Source organism: Somniosus microcephalus, chromosome 12 (genome assembly GCF_052327205.1).
Source record: "Somniosus microcephalus isolate GS21.2 chromosome 12, FLI_Smic_1.0, whole genome shotgun sequence".
Taxonomy (NCBI): Eukaryota; Metazoa; Chordata; class Chondrichthyes; order Squaliformes; family Somniosidae; genus Somniosus; species Somniosus microcephalus.
In genome coordinates, this window is record NC_140998.1 from 76939955 (window position 1) to 76962489 (window position 22535).

The following is a 22535-nucleotide window of genomic DNA, read 5'->3' on the forward strand; positions in this document are numbered from 1 at the left end:
CAACCCCATTTTGAGACCATTACCACCTTGTTAACAGTGATTTGGTCATGTTAAAATCAGGCTTCCTATAAATTTCTTCCCTTTCGCTTTTTAAAACTGAATCTTGCTGTTACCTGACCAGTATCCCTTGACTTACCTCAACTTCTCTCCTACTCTTTTTAAACCTTGGTCGTGTCCTGCACTTTGGACCTTGGGCCTTCCCCTACATTTTTCAATAAAATACCTCTTATTAAGCCTCTCTTTCAGACTGATTGATAGTTAAACTTGGAAGAACTAGATCGTTTAGTTTCTGAGATGTTGACATTATTTGTTGCCATGCACACCAGAAAAACATTGTCTGGACTTTACAGAACATATCAAGCATGTTTCTATTTGCAGTGCATTTTTACAGGAAATACGGTGTGTTCATTTTGTAATGAACATAATGAAAACTATATTATTGTACAGAAGGGTGCTCAGCAAAGTTATAAAATCCTTAAAAGTAGAAACCTTTGGAAAACTGTCCATGCCATTTCATAGTACAGTATTGGGATGCACTATAGAGAAAAATGTAGAATAAGAATACAAACATATAGAGAACTGTAGAGGGCTTCTTTACCAAAATGGACATGACTCACAAGATAGGTTCAGATGAAAAAGTCTCTTCGACCAATTTGATCTTATATTTCCAGAATACCAATCCTATCATCTTCCTATCATCTAGCTAATTTAAAAGTGTTCAGGCTTCAATCATCCTACATGGTAACCCATTCTCTCAATTGATCATCCTCTGTGCAAAGAAATACTTCCTTTCATTTGTCCTTAACTTCATAATCCTCTTGTCCTGTTGGCTCGGCATATTTGAAAATATAGCTGTAGGTTAACTTTATCTCATGAAATATATGATATACCCCTATGAGATCATCTCTGAGACAAGTCTTTTCAAGGCTGAAGACCCCAGATGAATGAAAGTTATAATTTCCAAACATACTCCAAATCATTCAGGGACTGCATCGAGCCTTTTGTAATATCTTTAGCAGTTGTTAGTTCATATAATATTTGAAGAAATGGTTGAATGCTATTTGAAAATTAAAATTACCACATTATATGTACTGTTGCATCAGAATATGACTGTTTACAAAGATAAAATGCTGACCACCAGTAGCATAAAACTGCTAATAACATATTAACACCCAACACCATGGGGTTGTTGGCAAAGAGTTGAAGGATTTACAGCTACAATTCCATACATGGCTTGTTCTTCTTGGCCAGGCAGTCACCATGAGGGAAAGAGGGAGGGAAAATTAGAGTGCTTGTGAACAATCACATAGGAGGGTTAATGTAATAAATAAATGAACCAACCCCAATACTGTAATATGCAAAATCCTTGGATAATATTACTTCAGGTGAATGTAGATCATTTATTTCCACCAAGCTTGGATTTGTCATTTTCAGATTGACTTGTCTGGAATTTAAGAGGCTGACTGTAATTATTTTTAGTACAGGACTGAGTCAACTTGGTTGGGAAAATACTACTCAATCTCCCAATTCCACAGAAATTGTAAAGTTGCAAAATGAGGCTCCGAAAATGTGCTAGAGCTAAGTGTATTGTTTTTGTCCTAGAAATAGAAATGCTGGTTGATGATCCCAAGGACTTGGAGCAAGTGCATGAACTGGCCCCAGAGGTCAGTCCCGACATGTGTATTCACATCACAGAGGAGATGCTGATGTCACGGCAGCTGAACGGACATGCTGGTGAGCAGTCATGGGAGAATTCCTGCCAGGGTTTTTGAACCAATGCAGAAAATCTCACCATATAGTATAGACACTTGAGGACAAGTAATTTAGTCATGTGTTTGAATACTGCACTAAAAACAAGCACAAGTTAATCTGAGAATCTTCAGTCACTTTACTGTCATTTAAAATGAAAATTGTTTTATGCTAAAAACATCAGGTCTGAAATTCCTCAGAAAATTTGGGCAGAACCAGGTTCTACTAGGTACCTGCTCCTTTCTGGCCCTGATACAGATTCCAACAGGGTTGGGGGTGGTGGGGTGCAGGTCCTTCTTCCGGCCACATCCCCTCTGTCTTAACATCACCATAAGAGGGGGAACTGGCAGGATAATGCTCCCCACTGAAAATCCTGCCAGTTCCACCTATCGTACAGCCAACATACACTACTGTGCAGGAGGTGTCATTGGAATCCACAATACCAATTTTCCAGTGTAGAAATAATCTCGGAGCAATCAATTTCTCTTCGGAAAGTTGCAGCTGAAGGATACTTGCAAATATGTTGCTCTTTGGCCAGAATGGCCTGCCCTACCACCACCTGCCGCCCCCCACCACCACCACCACCAACAGGATGGCAAGGTGTCACTGTGGGGTGGATACCCAGGAGGTGCCATAAGTGACATGGATTCCTGCTCCCTTTATGCTAATGACCCCATCCCTGGGAATTGAGGTGGGGTCTGCATCAGGGCAGACTGGCAGGTGGGTGTCCCAGCCACCGCACTTCCAGTGACACAGGAGCCCACCAAGAAATTCTAGACTTTTGTTTTGTATAGCCTCAGTGGGCCGGATTTTCCTCAAATTGTATCTTTGGAGTAGTCTACCCTAGTTATACAGTGAAAAAAGATAATCAATCCCTTGAACTTTAGATCAGTTTTAGACAATCTCAGTTAATAGGAAGCCTGCCTGGGTAATGCAGCCTCCCACGCTAGAGAGCTAATCACGTTCGGTCCAGAGACTTGCAGTCCCTGTTTTCTTCAGACTACTGTATGGTACTATTGTTTGTGCTAAATGTATCCACTAGAGTAGAAAGCAACTGAAAACAGATGACGATTTTGCATGAACCTTCCAAAAAACAGCAAATGCCGTTTCTCATAAGATTTTTATTTGCTGAGTTCTGCTTTTTCAGATGACAATGAAACATAGAGATTATTAAAAAATGCATCACTCAAGCAAAAAGTGTTTTTAATACTCTTGTCGATACCATTTTATTTTGAGCACTTCTGTTGGTGCAAAATTGGTATAAGACCATTTCTGTGATAGTGTGTTACTGACGTAAGATTAATCAGTGCCAATCCATCCTTAGGATAAAACATTAAGCCAAGGTCCCGTCTATTGTGTGGTTGAGGTGGATGTTAAAACTCCATGGCACTATTCGAGAACAAGGAGTTCTCCTAGTTTCTTAGCAAGCGATTCTTCCTTTAACAAATGCCACCAAAATAACAAATAGATTAACTGGTCATTTATCTCATTGCTGTTTGTGGCAACACTGCTGGATTTGCCCACATAGAGTTATTGCATTTTAAAATGATTTGTTATATAAAGTGCTTTGGGATATTTTAAGGTGATCAGGCCAGATATAAATGCAAGTTTTTAAAAAATCTCTTTATGGTGATTCTGGATTTCAGAAATTGTGTATAAACAAATACTTCCTTTACAATTTGACACACACATACACCAACAAATAACATATAGGAAATGAACTAGTCTTTGGTCCACAGAGTAACATAATGGCCCAGAAAATTGCTGGAATGATGCATCTCACGGCGAGTGAGGTGAATTGGTCTTTTTTCCTCGCCCTTTAGATCGCACTATATTTACGATGCAAATTGCTGGAAATGCACATTGATGTTGGCGCCGCAATATCAATGTCACATCTGGGACCTCATGAACGTCGTGCCCAACGGTCTATCTCCTTATCCAATGAAGCAAAAGGGTAGAGAAAGAAACAGAGCAAACGAAGGAGAAGGAAATAGGGTGAATTCCAGTTAAATTAAATACAGAAAGAGAAATAGAGAGGGGAAGAAAGAGTGTGAGAGAAAAGAGACAGACAGGAAAAATAAGACAAAAATTAAAAAGAACAAGCAGAAGAGTGGGCAAGAACATGGCAAATGGAATATAATGTGGAGAAATGTGAAGCACATCCACTAGAAAAGCAGAGTATTTTTTAAATGGTGAGAGATTGGGAAATGTTGGTGTTCAGAGGGACCCGGGTGTCCTTGTACACGAATCGCTGAAAGTTAACATGCAGGTACAAGCAAGCAATTAGGAAAGCAAATGGTATGTTGGCCTTTATTACAAGAGGATTTGAGTATAAGAGTAAAGACGTTTTACTGCAATGATATAGGGCCCTGGTGAGACCACACCTGGAGTATTGTGTACAGTTTTGGTCTCCTTACCTAAGGAAGGATATACTTGCCATAGAGGGAGTGCAACGAAAGTTCACCAGAATGGTTCCTGGGATGGGGGGATTGTCCTATGAGGAGAGATTGAGTAGAGTAGGCCTATATTCTCTAGAGTTTAGAAGAATGAGAGGTGATCTCATTGAAACATACAAAATTCTTACAGGGCTTGACAGGGTAGATGCAGGGAGGATGTTTCCCCTAGCTGGGGAGTCTAGAACCAGAGGTCACAATCTCAGAATAAGGGGTCGGCCATTTAGGACTGAGATGAGGAGAAATGTCTTCACTCAGAGGGTGGTGAACCTTTGGAATTTTCTGCCCCAGAGGGCTGTGGAGGCTCAGTCATTGAGTATATTCAAGCCAGAGATCGATAGATTTTTGAATATTAAGGGAATCAAGGGATATGGGAATAGTGCAGGAAAGTGGAGTTGAGGTAGAAGATCAGCCATGATCTTATTGAATGGCAGAGCAGGCTTGAAGGGCCAAATGGCCTACTCCTGCTCTTATTTCTTATGCTTCTTATGTTAAGAAGAGGAGATTGTAACCCAGTTGTGTTTGGAAATTGTTGTATTGGTCCTTGAGAAGTTAATAATGAGTGATTGGCAGGGTAACTGTATGAAATGTACAAACATTCTTACACATGTACTGTACCCCAACATTATTCTTTGAAAGAAACCTGTCTAATTCACATTTCTGAGTGTCAAAACAGTTTTGCATCCTGAATATTATTGCCCTCCAACACCAGCGGGAGTGTGGATTGCAAGACTGGCACAAAAATACCGGCAAGATGGATTCAATTTTAAAAAAAATCCTCCAGGACCAATTCACTACCTGCTGGAGTGAGACTCCACAGCTTCATTTGTTCCCTTTCTGGGCCTCCAAGGTTGAGTTTCAGGTCAGGACCATAAATCACATCATTAACAGGGTCCTTACAACATGAATTACCAGCCCTAAATGGCAGCAGTGAGATTAATTCACATTCACAGCATAAATCCAGCAATTTCATGACATAGAATTAATTTCAATGGAGACGCTCACGGCGAGGTTGCTGATATTTCGGTTTTGTTGAGGCTAGCGGCGGATTGGCACAAATCGTCCAGCAATTTGTGAGAATCGGAACTCATGGGGTGTCTCTTGTTTGCCATAAATTGCTGGATTTTTTATGAACTAATATTGGCGGGTCTTGTTAATTCGCCATTATTTTTCCAACAATTTCTAATGCTGGTGGCACTCTATTCAGTGGAAGATGAAGCAATAATTCCTTGGACTCCACCTCATCCTGTGTTTGTAAAGGATTCTGCAGTACTTTAATAGTATCTGTTTCATTTGATGCAGGACTGATAGTGCGGGAGCTGAGTTCTTCTACATCTAGTTCTTCTGAAACAGTGGTGAGACTTTATGGTCAAAGCATAGATTCATTACCACAGGTGAGTTCAAAGCCATTAATAAAATTATACTTTGTTCTGAATGCACTTGGTTGGATCTGTTTAACAGGTACATGTTTTCCTATATTAAAGAATATTTCTTTGCAACTCAATTTGTTAATGTAGAATTGGTGAACTAACCAATAAGCCACAGAGCAGTTTTCGATTCTATAATCAGCTGATTTTAACCCCCTGCCTCCCAGACTCCCCACCCTCCCACAGCCCCAGACCAGTGGAAATGGTGAGGGCAGGGTGGAGGGCTAAGATGGTGAGGGGAGGTGGGGACTGTGTTAGCCTGTCAGCAGTAACCTCATTGCCTCTGGCTTTGGGCAGGAGTCTGAGTCGGGACATGCAATTGAGATTCAGGAGTTAAAATCTCCATATGTGGGCGGGTGCATGTAAATCAAAGGAGTAACGAGGGAAAGGAGCCTCAGCACTATTTCCTGTCATTTACTCTGTAGGAATGCTGGAGCACATAAAAGCCGCCTGTTAGGCCCCCAGTGTCCTGCATCCAGAGAAGAGGGGAGGGAAGCCCCAGGGTAGATACTGAAGATGGACCTGTACAAGCTCCTTCAAAGTGCTGCTTTGCAGACCCCAGTAGTTTCACTCTCAGTTTTTTTCCAGTCAAGCAGATTTCTGGTGACAGCTTTTTTTTTTCACTGCACCAGGCCCCCCCCAGGGACCTGCCGCAGCATCTTTCCACCGCCAGACTGGTATGAATCCCCAGCGGAGGCCAGGGGGAACATCGCCTGTGTGCTAACGACTCTGGCTCCAGAAATACAGCTGGGGTCATAGGGGGCACGCAGAAGTGCCTGCTCGTCTCGTGTTTGCTGCTACAATGGATTAACAGAAAACCTAGGCCCGAGGGTTTCATCACTTTATTTCACAATTAAACCACTTCATTATATGATATTTTTTCACAATCTTTGAAAGTAAAATGTAGCTTGGTGTACTTGCACATTGGGTCAGTGCTTTAATCGGCTGTGCCACAGAATGAGAGGACAGGAGCTGACCTCCACATACAGTCAATGGCAGATCCAGGCTATGACATCAGGAAAAGCAGTGAGTAGAGGATGGGTGTTCCCTTCAGAGAGAGAGAAATCAGAGAATATCTCTGGTGTAGTCCACAGCAGCTGGGTCAAGAGAGGTACAGGGATGCCTCCCCAACCGCGGGTTTGCCATACGCGAATTTCACGTATACACGGTTTCCACTCTGCGACAATTTCTGTCAACCGCGGCAGTGAAATTCGCATATCCGCGGTTTTTAATTTAGGAACAAGGTAAAAAACATGATTTTTATGCTATTTATATGCTTTTTTAATCTTTTTTATTTTGTTTATAGTGAATTTGCCAATCGCGGTTTTACTAACCACGGGGGTTTTCAGGGACGTATCCCCCGCGGTTGGGGAGGGATTCCTGTATAGGTGTGGGTCTGATTGATCACCTACTTTGATAGGGGAATAGGCTGACATAAAGAGCAGGGGGGAAACAAAACTAATATGAGGTACAAAAGATTAGTAAAATGTTCTTCCAAATCTGAAACCCTTGACAAAATTCATTAAAAAAAATATGATGCCCTATCAGGCAAATTACGCTATCTTTTCAAACATATTTTACCAGTTAAAACCTTTGAACTGTTTATCAAATATCTGCATCAAGCAAGTAACTGAGAGCTCATGTGCTACAATAATGTTCTTTTTTAACAAGCAAATAATTGGTTCCCATCTATTCTGCTTCTTTTCAACACTAAGCTTATTCAAGTTCTGGGTCAACCAGAGTGAAATGGGATTCACAGCTGATTTCTTCAGCAGTGAATCATTCACAAGCCAGAGGCAGAGGTCAGACCTGGAGAGGGAAAGCAATTTCCTGCTTCGGGTGAATCCTGTCAGATCTAGAATCTTTCACCCATAAGAAGGGTTTTATGTTGCAATTCACCCAAAGGCAGACGAGTGCTTCTGTCAAAGGCATAAAATAACTTGTTACATGTGCAAGTATATTTTTAGTTTTTAAATATATGGCAGAATCACTAATATAGGAATTTCTATTGTTTTCGAGTGAAGCAAGTTGAATGTCCTTGCTTTAAAAGGCCACTTTTGTCTGGTAAACAAGTCAGTTGAGCAGTTACAGATGAAAATGTAACAATGTATTCAGTAGCACAATGACCTCATAATAGGAGTGGCCACATCTGCAGCTAGATTAGTTTTAAAAATGAAAACCTAATATATAGCCCAAAGAACTGCCAATTGCTTTGCAAAGTAGGCAGCAACTGTTCTAGGTAAGCTCTCAATTCAATTCAATTCAATTCAATTCAAATCGCTTTATTGGCATGACAAGTTACATCTTATGTTGCCAAAGCATCGAAAAACATTCATGTTTGTACACAAAAATACAGATCTATCCATACAGTGTATAAACAGATATATCCCTGAGTGTATAAGTATACTTTCATATAATTTATATATACTCTTTTCTTATATTTAGTGGTTGTCCCTCTGTTTATGACAAGCTGTAACATAGTGTGCCGCTAGTGTCCCTGCAACTTCCTTTTGAGGTGATAACAAGCTTTTAAAAAGAAAAAGCAATGAAGGATACCTTTCCAGAAAAAGAATGTCATTTTAACTGAATTCCAGTGACTTCTGCAATAAAACAGGGAGAAAATTTCTCAGATTTCTATCTACTGTAGCAACATTTTGGGGCTTTCAAAACAAATGTGTTTACAATTTTACTGCCTGTAGCAACCAAAGCAACCCCCACCCGCTCCCCCCACAGTTAGTACCTCAGGCACAGTGACACATCTGCTATACACTACTTGCAATAGCGAAGGTCACCATTGCCCTTGACTTTTATGCCACGATGACCTTTCAGGAACCAATAGCAGGCATCACAGGAGTCAGACACTTTTGTTTGGAAAATAACGCTTTTCCGCACAACTGAAGAATGCCAAGCTGCAAGATATCGGTGTGTTAAAAAAATAATTAATTTTATTACATTTTTGCGTCCCAATGCGCGTTTGTCTAATGTGTTTTTGTGTTCATTTGCCCCTTGTGTGTTGTGAACTTCAGTGTTGCACATAGGTGTGCCCTACGACTAAGTGCTTCCCTAGATGAGGGAATAGCACAGTGGATAGTTTTGTACATAACTTCCGTGCTGCAGTGGTTGTAGAAGACCCACTGCCTATATCTGCGATTAATCCTCATCGACCTGCATTACTGCCCCCCAGGAGTTTATTACTTTTGGAAGAAGCAGCTACTGTTGCTTATGCAGAGCTGCATGATGATGCAGAACTACCGCTGACATGAGTTCCAACCAGTCGTTGCTGCAATATTCCATGCATGCTACACCTGGAGGGGATCACTTTATTTATGCTCACTTATCTGTTCAAGCTTCGAACTATGAGTTTTAGAATCCCTTCCTGCTGGTTGTCTTATTCTCCAAACAAGTTGAAGCCAGTCATGGCAACATCTTGGAGCTTGGACACCAAAACCTGCGCAGCAGTAGCAGATGCGATCAACTGAGATGCTGGCCTTGATTTTAACCCAAGTCGCCCAGTGAAAATGGGATGGGTGAGCAGTTAAAATAGCGAAAATCGACTTACTACCCTGTTCTCTCCGGGAAACCGCTGACCACCATCTTAACTCCAGAGCTGACTCAGATCAGATACGCACCTGCCAGAAGTAGGCTGGTACCTCATGAATAATTTGAAATAGGGTTCAGACTATGCAATTTGGACCCCAGTGCCATTGTAACTGGGCGGGTCAGAGGTCCCACTGAGCAGCAAACCCACTCAGTAAAACTTGAGGCAGCCTTTGGTCCAATCTAACCATGCCACTTTTGTAATGCTCTGTACATAGAGGCAAGTGAAGGCTAAACATGGCCCTCCATGTACTAACAGCCACTGTTGCAAAGCAGGCCCACTAGAATCTGTATCCCCAAAGAGCAGCACTCAGCATGCTGGACCCTCATCAACCGTACCACTTGCACTCATTCAGCAGGTCCAGAAGAAGTCACATAACTTAACGAATAACCTAAAGCTAAGGCATGTATATTGTATAAAGTAGTGGCAGAAGACATGCAGAGAGTTATCATACTGTTAGAGTTGAGACCCAAAAGTATCATCCAAAATCCAGACTGGGTAATTTAATCTGTTCAGATGTTTCATCTTCTTTCGATCAATCTGACTGGATAGATTGTGCTTGATTGTGTGAACAAAGCATCAATATTTGCAGCATGGAAAACCTTGAAGTCAACCTGAAAGAATCTGTTTCCAAAGTTCAGAGTTACCCATAAGACCCAATTTTATTTACTTTTATTGTGTGGAATCAAATTTTAAGCCCTTCTGACAAACATCTATTGTGGGATACACTAATCAAGAGTTTCCTGTCAACTTTTTACTTTCTGTTTTTTAAGTCTATTTGCAAATTTTTTACAGGGAATGGGTTAACAGAGACTTTATCAAATTGTGCTGATTGTGTAGAGTTTAGAAGTCCTTTGAGTGAAAATGGTGGCTAATGTATTGGCTTTGTTAAATACAGCCTGTGTGCAGAAAACCAAAGACCTCCACAGATCGGCATAGCCAAAGCTTGGATGATATCCGCCTTTATCAGAAGGACTTTATGGAAATAGCCACCCTTTGCCAAGAGACTGCTCAGAGCTACACATTCGGCTGTGCTCATAATCTGAATGAGGAAGGTAATTGCTGTAACCGCTGCTTGGCAGAGCAGTACAGTTCAACAAAGGAAACCTTCATAGTCAAACGAACAAGTAAATATTCATCTCTGGACCTTACAGCTGATGACTCTGTTCCTGAATTTGTGGTTTGAGTTTTAACTATGCATTAGTGATGTGTACTGTAAGCCTGGCTGCCTACTGCATTCACAATGACCTTCTAAAGCCATTGCCTACACTTCACTGTCAAGCTGAAAGTCTTTTTGTTTCAGCTGCCCAATGAACAGTCAGTTTATATTCTGCGGTTCTTTCACGTCTCTGGACAAAAATAGCTGACAAAGCAATGGATGATAAGAAGCCAAAGAAATATGTTAAACAGGAGTCTAAAACAATGATAAGAAGATGTATATTTTTGAGAGTCAAAGAAAGAACGTTCAGCTACAGCAAGCCAGTGAGAATTCTTTGCACATTGACTTTTCTGTGGAGAATTAAATCCATGGTGTTTGGAGTATTACAATTCAGTATTACACAAACAGATCTTTTTAAAGAACCCTTATCTTTTTTATCAAACAAAATAGTTAAAATGTTATCATTATTTAGTAAAACTTTAGGGTTCTTAACATTTGTGTTAGAGGCACCATTACTATGTTGTTGATCAACTTCTTCAAAGTGTTTCAGTTAAGATGTAGACCTGACCTTGGTACTGTGAACCTTGCAGTGTTGTGCTTGTTCAGTTTTACTCCTATACCTTTTTAGGTGCCTTTATTTTCTTGTTTGTCAGATGTATATATATGCAGTGACAATCAGAAATGCTCCTTTACTCACCAACTTTCACCCGCGCCAATAATATAAAAGACACAAAATAGAAAATTACCGATCCTATGGGAAATTATTTGTCCTGTATATATCATTACATGGGGATGAGGTGTCGGATTGTTAGCTAGGTTGAATTTTGCTGCAGTTAGCTGGTAAATTCCAGTGACAGTGAAGATGGATGAGGCCTTTCGGTATGTGTGGACAGATGACTGCAAGTGACGTGAGTTGAGAAGCAGAGAGAATCAAAGTTTGCTGGTGACTCAATAAAAGTACAAGCTGGCGGGTAGCATGGATGGCCTCACTAAGTTCCAGTGTGCCAAGGTACATATTCACACATCGAGTATTTTTGAATACAAAAGGGTTCTATTCAAGGACATGTTATTTTTGTTTATATACAATCACTCAATACACATGTTTCTAAATTAGTTCACATTTCTGTTTTATTTGACCTCATATAGATTGGATTGATGACCACAGTTTGGATTACTGTGGCTAGGTTTCAGTCTAAATTCCAGTAGTTCTCTAGAGTAAATATGATGCAAAACAGCACAAGTCAGGCAAATGCTTATTTCAGGCATTATCGTCAAGAATGACAATGTAAAAATGTCCCATATAAATGAAGGGGTTCACAGCTACAGAACAAACAGGATGCGATAGCAGAAATGTTAACAGCCTTTGATATCCATCAGGTTTTGCTCATGCTACGTGTGTAATAGATGACAAGGGAATTAATGGAATATATTATAGGAAATCTTTTCAGTCTCATTAAGACAGAGTGGTATTTACATTGTGGCTGACGCAGAAATTAACTATTAGAAGAAATTAGCTTTGTGAGACGAACTAGCTTGGTTGCCAAATGGCTAATTTTTCAATCTGATACATGGTCTTTTGCAATACATTATTAATTGCCCTATTTTAACATTTATCAGCATTTTTGCAACTGGAATAGTTTCTTAAAATATTTTTTGATATGAAACATGTTTTTATTGGTATTTTTATATAACTGATATTTTTACATGAAATTATATTAATCAAGTAGATGTTAAGTGCAGTGCAATTTTTAGCAGTATTATGACAATCGTTAGCAGTCATGGAAGCAGTATTATAAACTGATAATTGCAATGGGGTTAATACTTGTCAGGAAAAATTGTATTTGGGTCAGTGAATGGGGTGGCCCTGTGGAAACTCTGAATTACTCTTCCTCGTCTCACATAAATGTGTTTATGATCTCTGCAGAGTTTGAGGGTAATGGTGTTACTTCATAAAGGATCGGTGATACATTTTTTACTGTGATTGAGCAAAGATAAATGAATTCACTGTTTCTGCATCCAGTAACATGTATCATGCAAGCCACTGATTGCAGGCTGTTGGGCTCAGTGACCAGATAGGCATAGTTTTGGGGTTTTCATCAGACTCCTACATCTTTTTATCCTGTGTAACCTTAAACCTCTTCTAATAAGGTTACTGAGCTAATGATTGAATACTAGTAAACTATATTCATGAGCAATTATCAGTGGGCATTATTTTTAAATATTGTATCACATTGCTTAAGGTATCCATGTTTAGATCAAAGCTGCAGCTGCAGTCTGAAAATGCACCTAATACTTTAAAACAAACTTGCTAAATTCTCCAAAATGTCTCTTGTAATTACTGATGCATGATATGACAACTTGGCAATAGTGGCAGAGAATCTGCCAATGAACAGTGTCCTTTTAAACAGAGGCTCCCATCAGAAGTACAGTCAAATCTCCACATAACTTTGATTAGGTTACTGAAATAATATAATTTGATATATTGCTCAGCAATTGTATGAGAGTTCTTTTAGTGAAAGGAATGCAAGAGGTTTGCTATCCACAGTCTAAGCTTGTAACTGAAGTCACTATGGTACTGGTCACTGTCCCTCATTATTTCTGGTTATGACAGGCAGGTTTGACTTCAGTTGCAGGAGTCTTACATTAAATACAAGTTTGCACTGTTAGGATAGCATTAAAATTCCATCTGTTTCAAAGCGGTGGGGCAGAGAAGAGAAGAACTGAAGTATTGGAAATGCCTTCATTTCCACATATACATCTATCAAGGATTAGTATAAAATTCCAGCGTTTCCACAGGGATAGATCTATCCATTAGTCTTTAGCATGCATGTTAGTGAAAGCGGGTTCATGTGTATAGAGAATCCCATAAATACTAATTCTGCCTGTCTGCAGAATGTATCAGAATCAAACAACAGTTTCAAGAAAAGGACATAAATGCAGGCTTAAACAGTTGTCATTAGCTAGTGCTTATAGCAAATCCCCAGTAGAAACGCATTATTAGTCTGTACTTAATATGTACATTTTTTTTGTAAGGGCATGAATAATTTGTAGTATTGACATAGTTCCATTTGGCAGAGTTATGAGAATTAGAATCAAGTGAAATGCAGAGGAAGTGGATTATAAGTTAACTCTCATGTGTTTGACATACCAGACATGTGCCACTGATCATTTGTGCAGAATTTTTAAAAACATCACTTTTGGCAGTTTAGCAAAACTGTATGTTAACTGGTAGATACCAATTTATCAAAACTTCTGACACTCTAACAACAATTATCAAACAGCAATGCTAATGTCTTTTAAACATATTCCTTTAAATCTATATTTTCAGGATTGTCAGGTTTGTCTCAACCGCACATTTAAAAAAAACTGGTAATGATATGCCATTTTACGTTGTTAGTTCCAGTTGGTTCCTTGTGCATGTGGTTCTTGGGACTTTTGGGAAATACCAGTAAAATAATCTGCCCATCAGAAACAAAGAACTTCTCTGTTAATGTTTGCTACTCAAAATCAATCTGCCAGCTAAACAGATTTTAAAAAATTGTGATTCCATGTCAATTAATGAGAAAAAGTAAATAAAAATCAATGGATTCTGTGTTAAATACATTACACTTTGAGGATTCATGTGATATTAAGGGGGTCCCACTTTTGACTCGAACTATGATCATCCATAGCTAATTAAAGTTGGAATAGATTGCTGCATCAAGACAGGTAACTGAAACACACTGTATTACATGGGTTCCCAGGTGCATCATCTTTACATTTTTTGTGAGATGATTTATGACATTTAGCACACAGATGGATTTTTTGGCGAAACAGACTGCTTCATCTTACAAAGATGCAACTCCCTTTCAGTTATGTTTTCAGTCTTGTTTTTGTTCATACTTTTTATTGGCTTTATAGAATTTGGGCGTAACTCTATCCAAATGTCCAGCAACATCTGGAACTGTACTGAAAGATTGCATTGGTTATTTATTCCAAAACTAGGATTTATGCATTAGTTTTAAAATGGCCAACTTTTCAACAGCATATTAAAAATTGTTTGTTACATTTCATATCCTTTAATATAATAATTGCACAAACTGTAAAGAATCCTTTCTGTGAAAGGAGCTCCTGTCAGGATATGTAAAATAAGAGAACATTGTGCAACCTGTAATTGAATTACTTTGGAAAAATGAAGTCCGATGTGTACCTTCAAGGTACAAATGCCAAAATATAATAAAAAATAATGTTTGCATTTACCACTGCTCTATGTATTCATTTTGAGAAGTCAACCTTGTAACTGAAGTCTGGTCTGTGAGTCCCAGGGCTATGTCACTGTAATCTCCCTTCATTGGCTGGTTAGTCCTTACAAGGGGCTTAATTAGAACATCATGTGGAAGCAAGATCATATTGTATTCTCCCTGTTTCAGTTACTCCTCCTGAGTGAATAGGATGATTGCCGCAGAGAAGTCGGTGGCTCAGGCTGTACCATCTGCCTACTTGTTACTGGTTGAAAAAAAAGAAGAAAAATAAATCATAAAATAAGGCAGCTTGCTTTAATTTTTAGAACTTGAGCGCTTAGGGAGTCCTTAAAAACTTCAGCATTAGAAATTTATAATAGAACACTTGACCATTATCTGTGTTGACACGCAATCTCTCTGTATGTGTTTCTTCCATTGGCTTCAGTAAGGGAGAATGCAGTGGGTGTTTTGTAACACAATTCTTACTAGCCCATGTCTTTCCAAATATAACAAATTATGAGACCAACCTGTTAACCATTTACAGTAATAACCAATCCTTGTTTACTGACCAGTCAAGTGACTTAAAACTGCAGAGGTTGATATAAATTCTCAATGAAGTTCCTCATATGGAGACATTTGGAACGTGAAATCAATCACCCTTATCAATAAAAACCAGCAGAAATGCCCACTATTAAGTGGTCTTTACCACTTGACTTTTTTTACCATTTCAGTGTAGTCTATGCCCTCTGCACAGTTGATACATATTAAGGAAATTTTTCTTGTGGATTTTTTTTTGCAAACTGTACAGGCAGAGTTTGAAGACCTAACAGCTAAAGTTTTGATAATATTAATTATGATAGAAAACTACCTCAAAATTATGAGGGGTTTTGATAGAGAAAGTAGGGAGAAACTGTTTCTTCTGGCAAGTGGGTCTGTAGCCAGAGGTCATAGAGTTAAAATAATTGGCAAAAGAACTAGAGGGGAAATTTGGAGATTTTTTTTCACACAGAGGGTTGTTAACATCTGGAATGCACTATCTGGAAGTGTGGAAACAGATTCCACAGGAACTTTCAAAAGGCAATTGGAGATGTACTTGAAGAGGACTAATTTGTAGGGCTATGTGGAAAAAGCTGGGATGTGGAGCTAAATTGGACAGTTCTTTCAAAGAGCCGGCACAGGCACGGCGGGCTGAATGGCCTCCTGTGCTGTAAGATTCGATGATTCTACTTTAAAAAGTGGTATCACTACATGGCTGTCTGAAAGTGCTAATCTTAATGTTGCACCAACCTCGCACTAAAAAAAAAAGCATGTGTTTCCATTTATGTCTGTCAGCCAAATAAAAGCAGCCAAAATGGAAAATATTAGCAGAATATGTTTCTAAAAACACCACTGCTCAAACTGAAAACTATGGCCAGAATTTTGCGGGGGGTCAGCGGGTGCGATCGGTGGTGGTTCGGGTGGGAAAATGTTTTTTTTTGACAGCTGGTCGGGACCCTGTTGTTAACCCGCCACCACGCGCCTTTCCCAAATGTTGGGTCTGCCAGCGCTGTGCAGACCTGACACGCAGCAGCGTGGGAGGCAATTGAAATCATTAGTGGCTTGTTTGCAGCCACTTGTCAATGCTTTTGTGCCCAGCTTTTTGATTTTGATAGGTCGCCCACCGATTTCCCACTGTGCCTAGACCTCATCAGTGAAGCTGAGGTGGGAGGTGACCTGCCATTCTTTCAGCTGATGAGTTGGCAGCTTCAAATGTCAAGTCAAAGCTCTCAGCGGGATCAGATATCTTCCCTGAGCCACGAGCTTCTCAAAACTGCATTTCCACTATAGATTCAGAATGCTGCAAGTCTTTACACAAGTCTACATCAAGTCTGACCTCATTACCCCTCCCACCATTGACAGATCACTTCTATCATCTCTACTTCACCTGCCATCTATTCCATCAGCATCAGTGCACTTTATAATCTCACCTTGGTCCTCAGAATCCCTCCACGATCAGCCCCAACACCAGCAGCACCAGGCACACCAGCAGCACCAACAACAACACCAACCTTCTCCACAATCAACTGGAGCTGCACAGGACACAGGGAATCAGCACCCAACCACACTTCTGTTCGGGAGGCCAGGGATGGCCTCACCATGGCCAGATTTACTTCACTTGACGTTGTACACCCTGGCTGCCACATGATGTGACAGGTTGGCACCGCCCCACACCAACACCATAAAGCATCCCTGCAATGCCCAAGCCATTCGTTCCACACTCATCACCTTTGTGGGGGGTACCATTATGTCTCACCATTCACTGCAACTCACTAAGCCACTTCCAACGGTGCACACAAATCTGTCCAAGAACACAAAGTGTTGAAAATAAAATTTTCAATGTTTGGCACCACATTAACAGAAACTTTACATGAACATTTTGCATAAAACACCCAAGTGCCTACACTTGTATGTTAGTTGGTATGATTACACTAGGATGAGGGTGAGTGTGAGGGGTGGCTATTGAGATGGAATAGTGATAATGTAGATATGGATGGGTGGAGGTGCAAGGTAAGTTGCTGTGAGTAAGGATATGCAGGAGTAGGGTAGGGAAGGCAGAGTGATGGGGATGTGTTGAGAGGCACAGCAGGATGAGGTTGAGTGTGGCTTTGTATTAACGTTTCGTGATCTACTGAGATCATTGAAAGGTTTGCACCACTGCAGCCTGATCCTCCTGATGACATCCCTGCTTGTGCCACCAGGCTACGTTGGTGTCCTGGGGAGGTCTCTTCCGCCCATTGGAAGGGAAGAGGACCTCCCTGCGTGCTTTGACTCCCTGCATAAGCATATGGAGGGAGTCATGGGAGATCCTGGGTGCAGCCGTGCACCTCTGTGAAGTCATTGTTAGTGTTTGCAGCACCTCAATGCTGTAGGACACTGACAGCACAACTGTCAAAATCAATTTGCGCATGGTGCCTTTAAGGAAACTGGCTGATCAAATGACGTCATCAGACCTGCTTCCTTCAATTGGCTGGCAAACGCGCTGGGCGGGCTTAACACGCCCAATCAGGGGAAAATCATTTTGGACAGCGGGCTGGAGCGAGAAGTGAGGCTGAGACCCGCCACTGACATCACCCGCCACAGACCCGCCGAGGTAGGGACAATCGCGGCCAGTGGTGGACTGACTCTAGTCAATCACAGTTGACAGACTCTTAAAGCTTCCCAACACCGGCATATGCACAGCAGCTTCTGGGGTTAACTAGAAAGAGCCAATAGTAATGTAGTCACCTTCTCCAGTTCATTCAAACTAACCAGACAGAAATTAGGTAAGTTCCTACATGTTCAGAACAGGTAAGAACTGGTTTCAGTTTTAAAGGAGTGGCTCATATTTCTTGGTTACTCCATTCAGGCTAGAATCCAAATAAAAGTTTTGAAGATGAGTATCAGATTCCCATTCTGTTCTATGTAACAAATTGAATGTTTTTCAGCAAAGAAAATTTTCAGAACATTTGTGCTATTCAAATTCATGTAGTTGGTTCAATGAAAACAGCCTCACTTTATACAGCACTTACAGGAAGTGGAGAGAAACCAGCCTCACTTTAAATGGTTAACTGGAAGCACTTATGAGAGAAACAGCTCTTTGTATGAATTTCATTCTGAGTTTTCCTACTGTTGTTTTTAAAGGTGCTTAAAATTTATACATTTTTAAAAGCAAGTGTGACTGCTGGTAACATGGTTTAAAAAAACACAGAAAAGCCTTTCATTAGCCTGTTTTGGGTAAGCGCATTGTGCCTGTAAGAGCACTGCCTGATCTGTCAGCAGGAAGGGGAAGTGGCACACAGACACTCTATTAGGAGTAAGAAAGAAAGAAAGACTTGCATTAGTACATTCCAATAGCTCCAAGGGATCTTTGGTTCTAATGGGAGCCATAATTCTGGTACAGATCCTTCCAGGATCAATAACTGGGGCCTCAGTGGGACTCATTCTAGGGCCGCGAATTTGCTGGCGCTCAGAGGGCAGGTTTGGAGACGGGTCAGGAGTAAAAATCTCAATGTTTGACGGCGGGGTGTGAACCCGCCGCCAACCCGCCTCAATGCCACTTTGCCAAGTGTCGGGTGTGCGAGTCCCGATCAGACCCAACACCAAATGACGGGAGAGGCACTTAAGGCAGTTAACAGCTTGTTAACTGCCTTGCTAATCTTATTTTAACTGGCTGTTCTGATTTTTTAGCTTTTTCCGCGTGTTGCCCGTCATCAGACAAACACGCCAGCTGCATTGTGCCGGGTTTAGCAAGGAGCCGAGTTGTTAGCAGCTGCTCCAGCAGTTTAAAAGCAGTCCTACAACATGGCTGAGTTTGAGATGGCACAAGTTAGTGCTCTGAGGTTTTGGCTAACATTTTGCAGCTCTACTGATCTTGTGAGTGTTCAAGCTGAGATCCATCTGCAGTTTGACCTCCTTGGAAGACCCTCTGGCCACTTTGACTGAGCACTTGCAACCTCTATTGCTCAACTGAGATATCCACCAGCGGAATGGGAACCATTTATATCCTCTCATCGTGGTCGTCAGATTCGGAGGAAGAGCCGCCGTGGCAGCAGCACAACCAGGCAGAACAGTAGGACCAGCAACAGGAGCGCCAACCTTCTCCTCAGCCACATCATGCTGCACAGGGCAGAGGACGTCAGTGCAGGGCTGCACCTTGCCGCCAGAGATACCCCCACCATAGGGTTTACAGGCCGAGGATGAACTTCCTCATCATGAGTGAGCAGTAGTGCCAAAGGAGGCTGAGACCTTCGCGTGAGGTAGTCGCAGACAGCTACACAATGCTGCACCAACACCTGGAGCCCAGAAGAGCAGATGGACACTCCTTATCAGTGGCTGTCAAAGTCACCACTACCCTCAACTTCTTTGCTTCGGGCTCCTTCCAGGGATCAACAGCAGACATCAGCGGCATCTCCCAGTCGACCGCATACACTTGCATCACGCAGGTTATAGATGCCCTCTTTGCAAAGTCGCACAATTACATCCACTTCTCCGCGGATGAAGCAAGTGTAACCGCGCGTGCGGTTGGCTTTGCAAATATGTCAGGCTTCCCAAGGGTGCAGGGCGTCGTCAACTGCACACATGTGGCCTTAAGGACACCTCATCACAACCCAGCTGTATTTGTCAACCGCAAGGGTTTCCACTCCCTTAACGTCCAGCTGGTGTGTAACCACAGGAAGAACATTATGCATGTTTGCGCCAAGTACCCTGGCAGTTGCCATGACTCCTTCATCCTGCGGCAGTCAACTGTTCCTCAGCTCTTCAATCCGCCAACCCAACTTTCCGGATATCTAACTGGCGACAAGGGATACCCCCTGAAAAAATGGCTCGTGACACTGATGAGGAGGCCATCAAATGAGGCTGAGGAGCGGTAAAATGTGAGTCACATTACCACCAGAAGCATCATAGAGCAAACCATCGGCTTGCTGAAAATGCGATTCCGATGCCTCGACAGATCTAGTGGAGCCCTGCAGTACGCATCAGCCAGGGTCTCCAGAATCATCGTGGTCTGCTGTGCCCTGCACAACATCACACAGCAGTGTGGCTTAGTGCTGCCTGAGGGACAAGTGGCTCAGCGCAGAGCCACCTCGGAAGAAGAGGAGGATGAGGAGGAGGAGGATGAGGAGCAGGAGGACGAGGAGGAGGATAAGGAGGAAGAGGAGGTGGCAGATGAGGGACACCTTGCGGGGCCGGATGTGCCAATTCCACCAGCATGCGACCACATTGCTGGCCATCAGGCAAGGGATGCACTTATCCATGCCAGATTCGCATAAGCTCACGCTTCAACTACAGGTGGCTGGCAGATGGAAATGAATGTCTGGACAACCTTCTTAACACACCATACATCATCTGTCCAATGAACGGTGCTTTCCTATCACTCTCACCACCATCATTACAAATGCAAGTCGCCCTGAGCCCTCACTGTGCAACTTCCATTTCTCAGCACACACAGGCCAAGTCTTCAATTCTTTGCCATCACTTTTGTTCAATAAAATGACAATCAGGATGACAATCGCTACTTTGTTAACACAAGAAAACACTCAAGTGACTACCCTTGTGACTATTTGTGTGTTAACTTTCTCTTACGTGTGCTTCTATGTGGTGCTTCCCCTGTGGATTCAGCAGGTGTAGAGACACCTTGCTCACTTTAATGCTGCGCCTGCTTAGACACTTTTGGTGGGCGTCCTCTCGATGGTCCTATGGGAGAGTAAAGGCATGAGTTAGACATCTGATATTTAGGTAACAGACCCATCCAATTGTGCAGATGATCAAAAGTCAATCTCTATGAACATCATATGCCATTTCAGTCAATCATTTAATCTAAATGAGAGGGTTGAAAACCTAGTCTGTCACCAGCTTCCTCTACTGTGCCCATCTCTCTGTCCCCCATGTCCAGCTCCTCGCCACCTCCCACAATGTCATGAGCAACCTCCTCGGCACTTGTCAAACTTCCACGGGATGGTGGCCCTCCTCCTGTCATCGCTCTCTCCCTCTTATTGTCGGCTATCTTTTCCTGCAAGGAGGGACACAAGTGGAGTTTCAGCAAGATTCATGGAGTGAGTGTGAAGAAGCCAAAACCTAGAAGCTTAGAGGAAGACCAAGATGGAGTGAGGTGCCAAGAGGAAGGTGCCTCCCTGTGCGTTGTTAGCTGTTGTCATTGCATAACAGTGAGAGCAAGTGTGAGGGGTGCATAGTAGAATGGTGAAGTGATTCAGTACATAGAGAGGGATAGGTAAGGGTGCAAGTGAAATAAGGGTAAGGTGGGATGTGGAGGAGCAGGCTGACAATGTAGAGTGCTGCTGATGAGAAGAGAAGGGAAGCAGATTGAAGGAAAGTGTGATGTGATACTCACTTTTGCTGAGCTTAGCAGATCATTGAACCGTTTTCGGCACTGCACCCAGGTGCGTGAGCATAACGACCATGCGCTTACCTCCTCAGCAATTTGCAGCCAGGCTGCCTTTGTCTGCTGAGGGGACTCCCTCTGGCCATCGGGAGGGAACAGAATCTCCCGGCGCCCTCTTACTCCCGCCACAAGAGCTTGGAGGGAGACCTCATCAAAGCGTGGAGCAGCCTTTGCTTTGGCAGCAGTCATGGTCACCTGGGCCGATTTCCACAGCAGCACAAATGAAATGAGAAGCTAAGGCTACGTGGGCCCTTTAAAAACAACAGAAGAAATTACGTCATCAGAGGCGAGCAGAAGACCCGCTCCCACTCATTGGGCCGGGTAGTGCGCACGGCGGCCTTAATGAGCCCACTTAATTTAAAATCGTGAATTGGGGGCAGCTGAAACTGGCAGCGGGACCAAAACTCGCCCACCAGGCAACCCGACTCCAACCCGCCTCAAAGAAAATTGCGGCGCAGATCTCAGCTGCTGTGAGTTCCACTACGGCCTCTTAAGAGTTAACGGACAGAATTCCCAGAATGGCTCGGCAACTCCGAACGCACCCCCTTGATGCTGGGGGATGGGTGAAAGATCCACCCATGGCTTCTCCCACTGGAAAATGACAGGATTCAGGCACCAGACTTGACTGGAGATCCACACCCAGGTGCAAATAGACTGCAAATATTATTGTATGTTGATTTGATCCTGGTACTTTGAAGATACAGCAGCTCGTGTAATCAAAAAGGAGGTGATGCTCTGATAAACGGGGAGCCTTTGTACCTGTTAAAAGTTTTAACCTGATCCTGAGTGATGTATTCAACAAGTTAGCACCTCACCAGAATTTGAATTGTGTAGTGGTAGGAAAATTATTAATTTGTAGGAAATGGGGTTCCTAGCCGAAGAATTGAGATCGACTCAGAAAATCAAAAACAATAAAATTTAATGAACAAATGAAGCTGTACAGGAAACTGTAGGATACAATGCAAATAGGTCTGGTCTGCTTGAAAGCCTCTCTGGAAACTGCTAGAGGG

At 42.1% G+C, this 22535-nt stretch overlaps 1 protein-coding gene across 3 annotated transcripts in view; it reads left to right on the forward strand.

Moving 5' to 3' along the window:
* Positions 1-14624, forward strand: part of frmd6 (FERM domain containing 6) — a 135153-nt gene extending 120529 nt beyond the window's left edge. For all 3 annotated transcript variants that reach the window (XM_086003167.1, XM_086003168.1, XM_086003169.1), the window contains 3 exons: positions 1603-1734; positions 5505-5596; positions 10126-14624. In XM_086003167.1, coding sequence (XP_085859293.1) covers positions 1603-1734; positions 5505-5596; positions 10126-10413 — 512 coding nt within the window. In that variant the 3' untranslated portion in view covers positions 10414-14624. The remainder of the gene's footprint in view (positions 1-1602; positions 1735-5504; positions 5597-10125) is intronic.
* The last annotated feature ends 7911 nt before the right edge of the window (positions 14625-22535 follow it).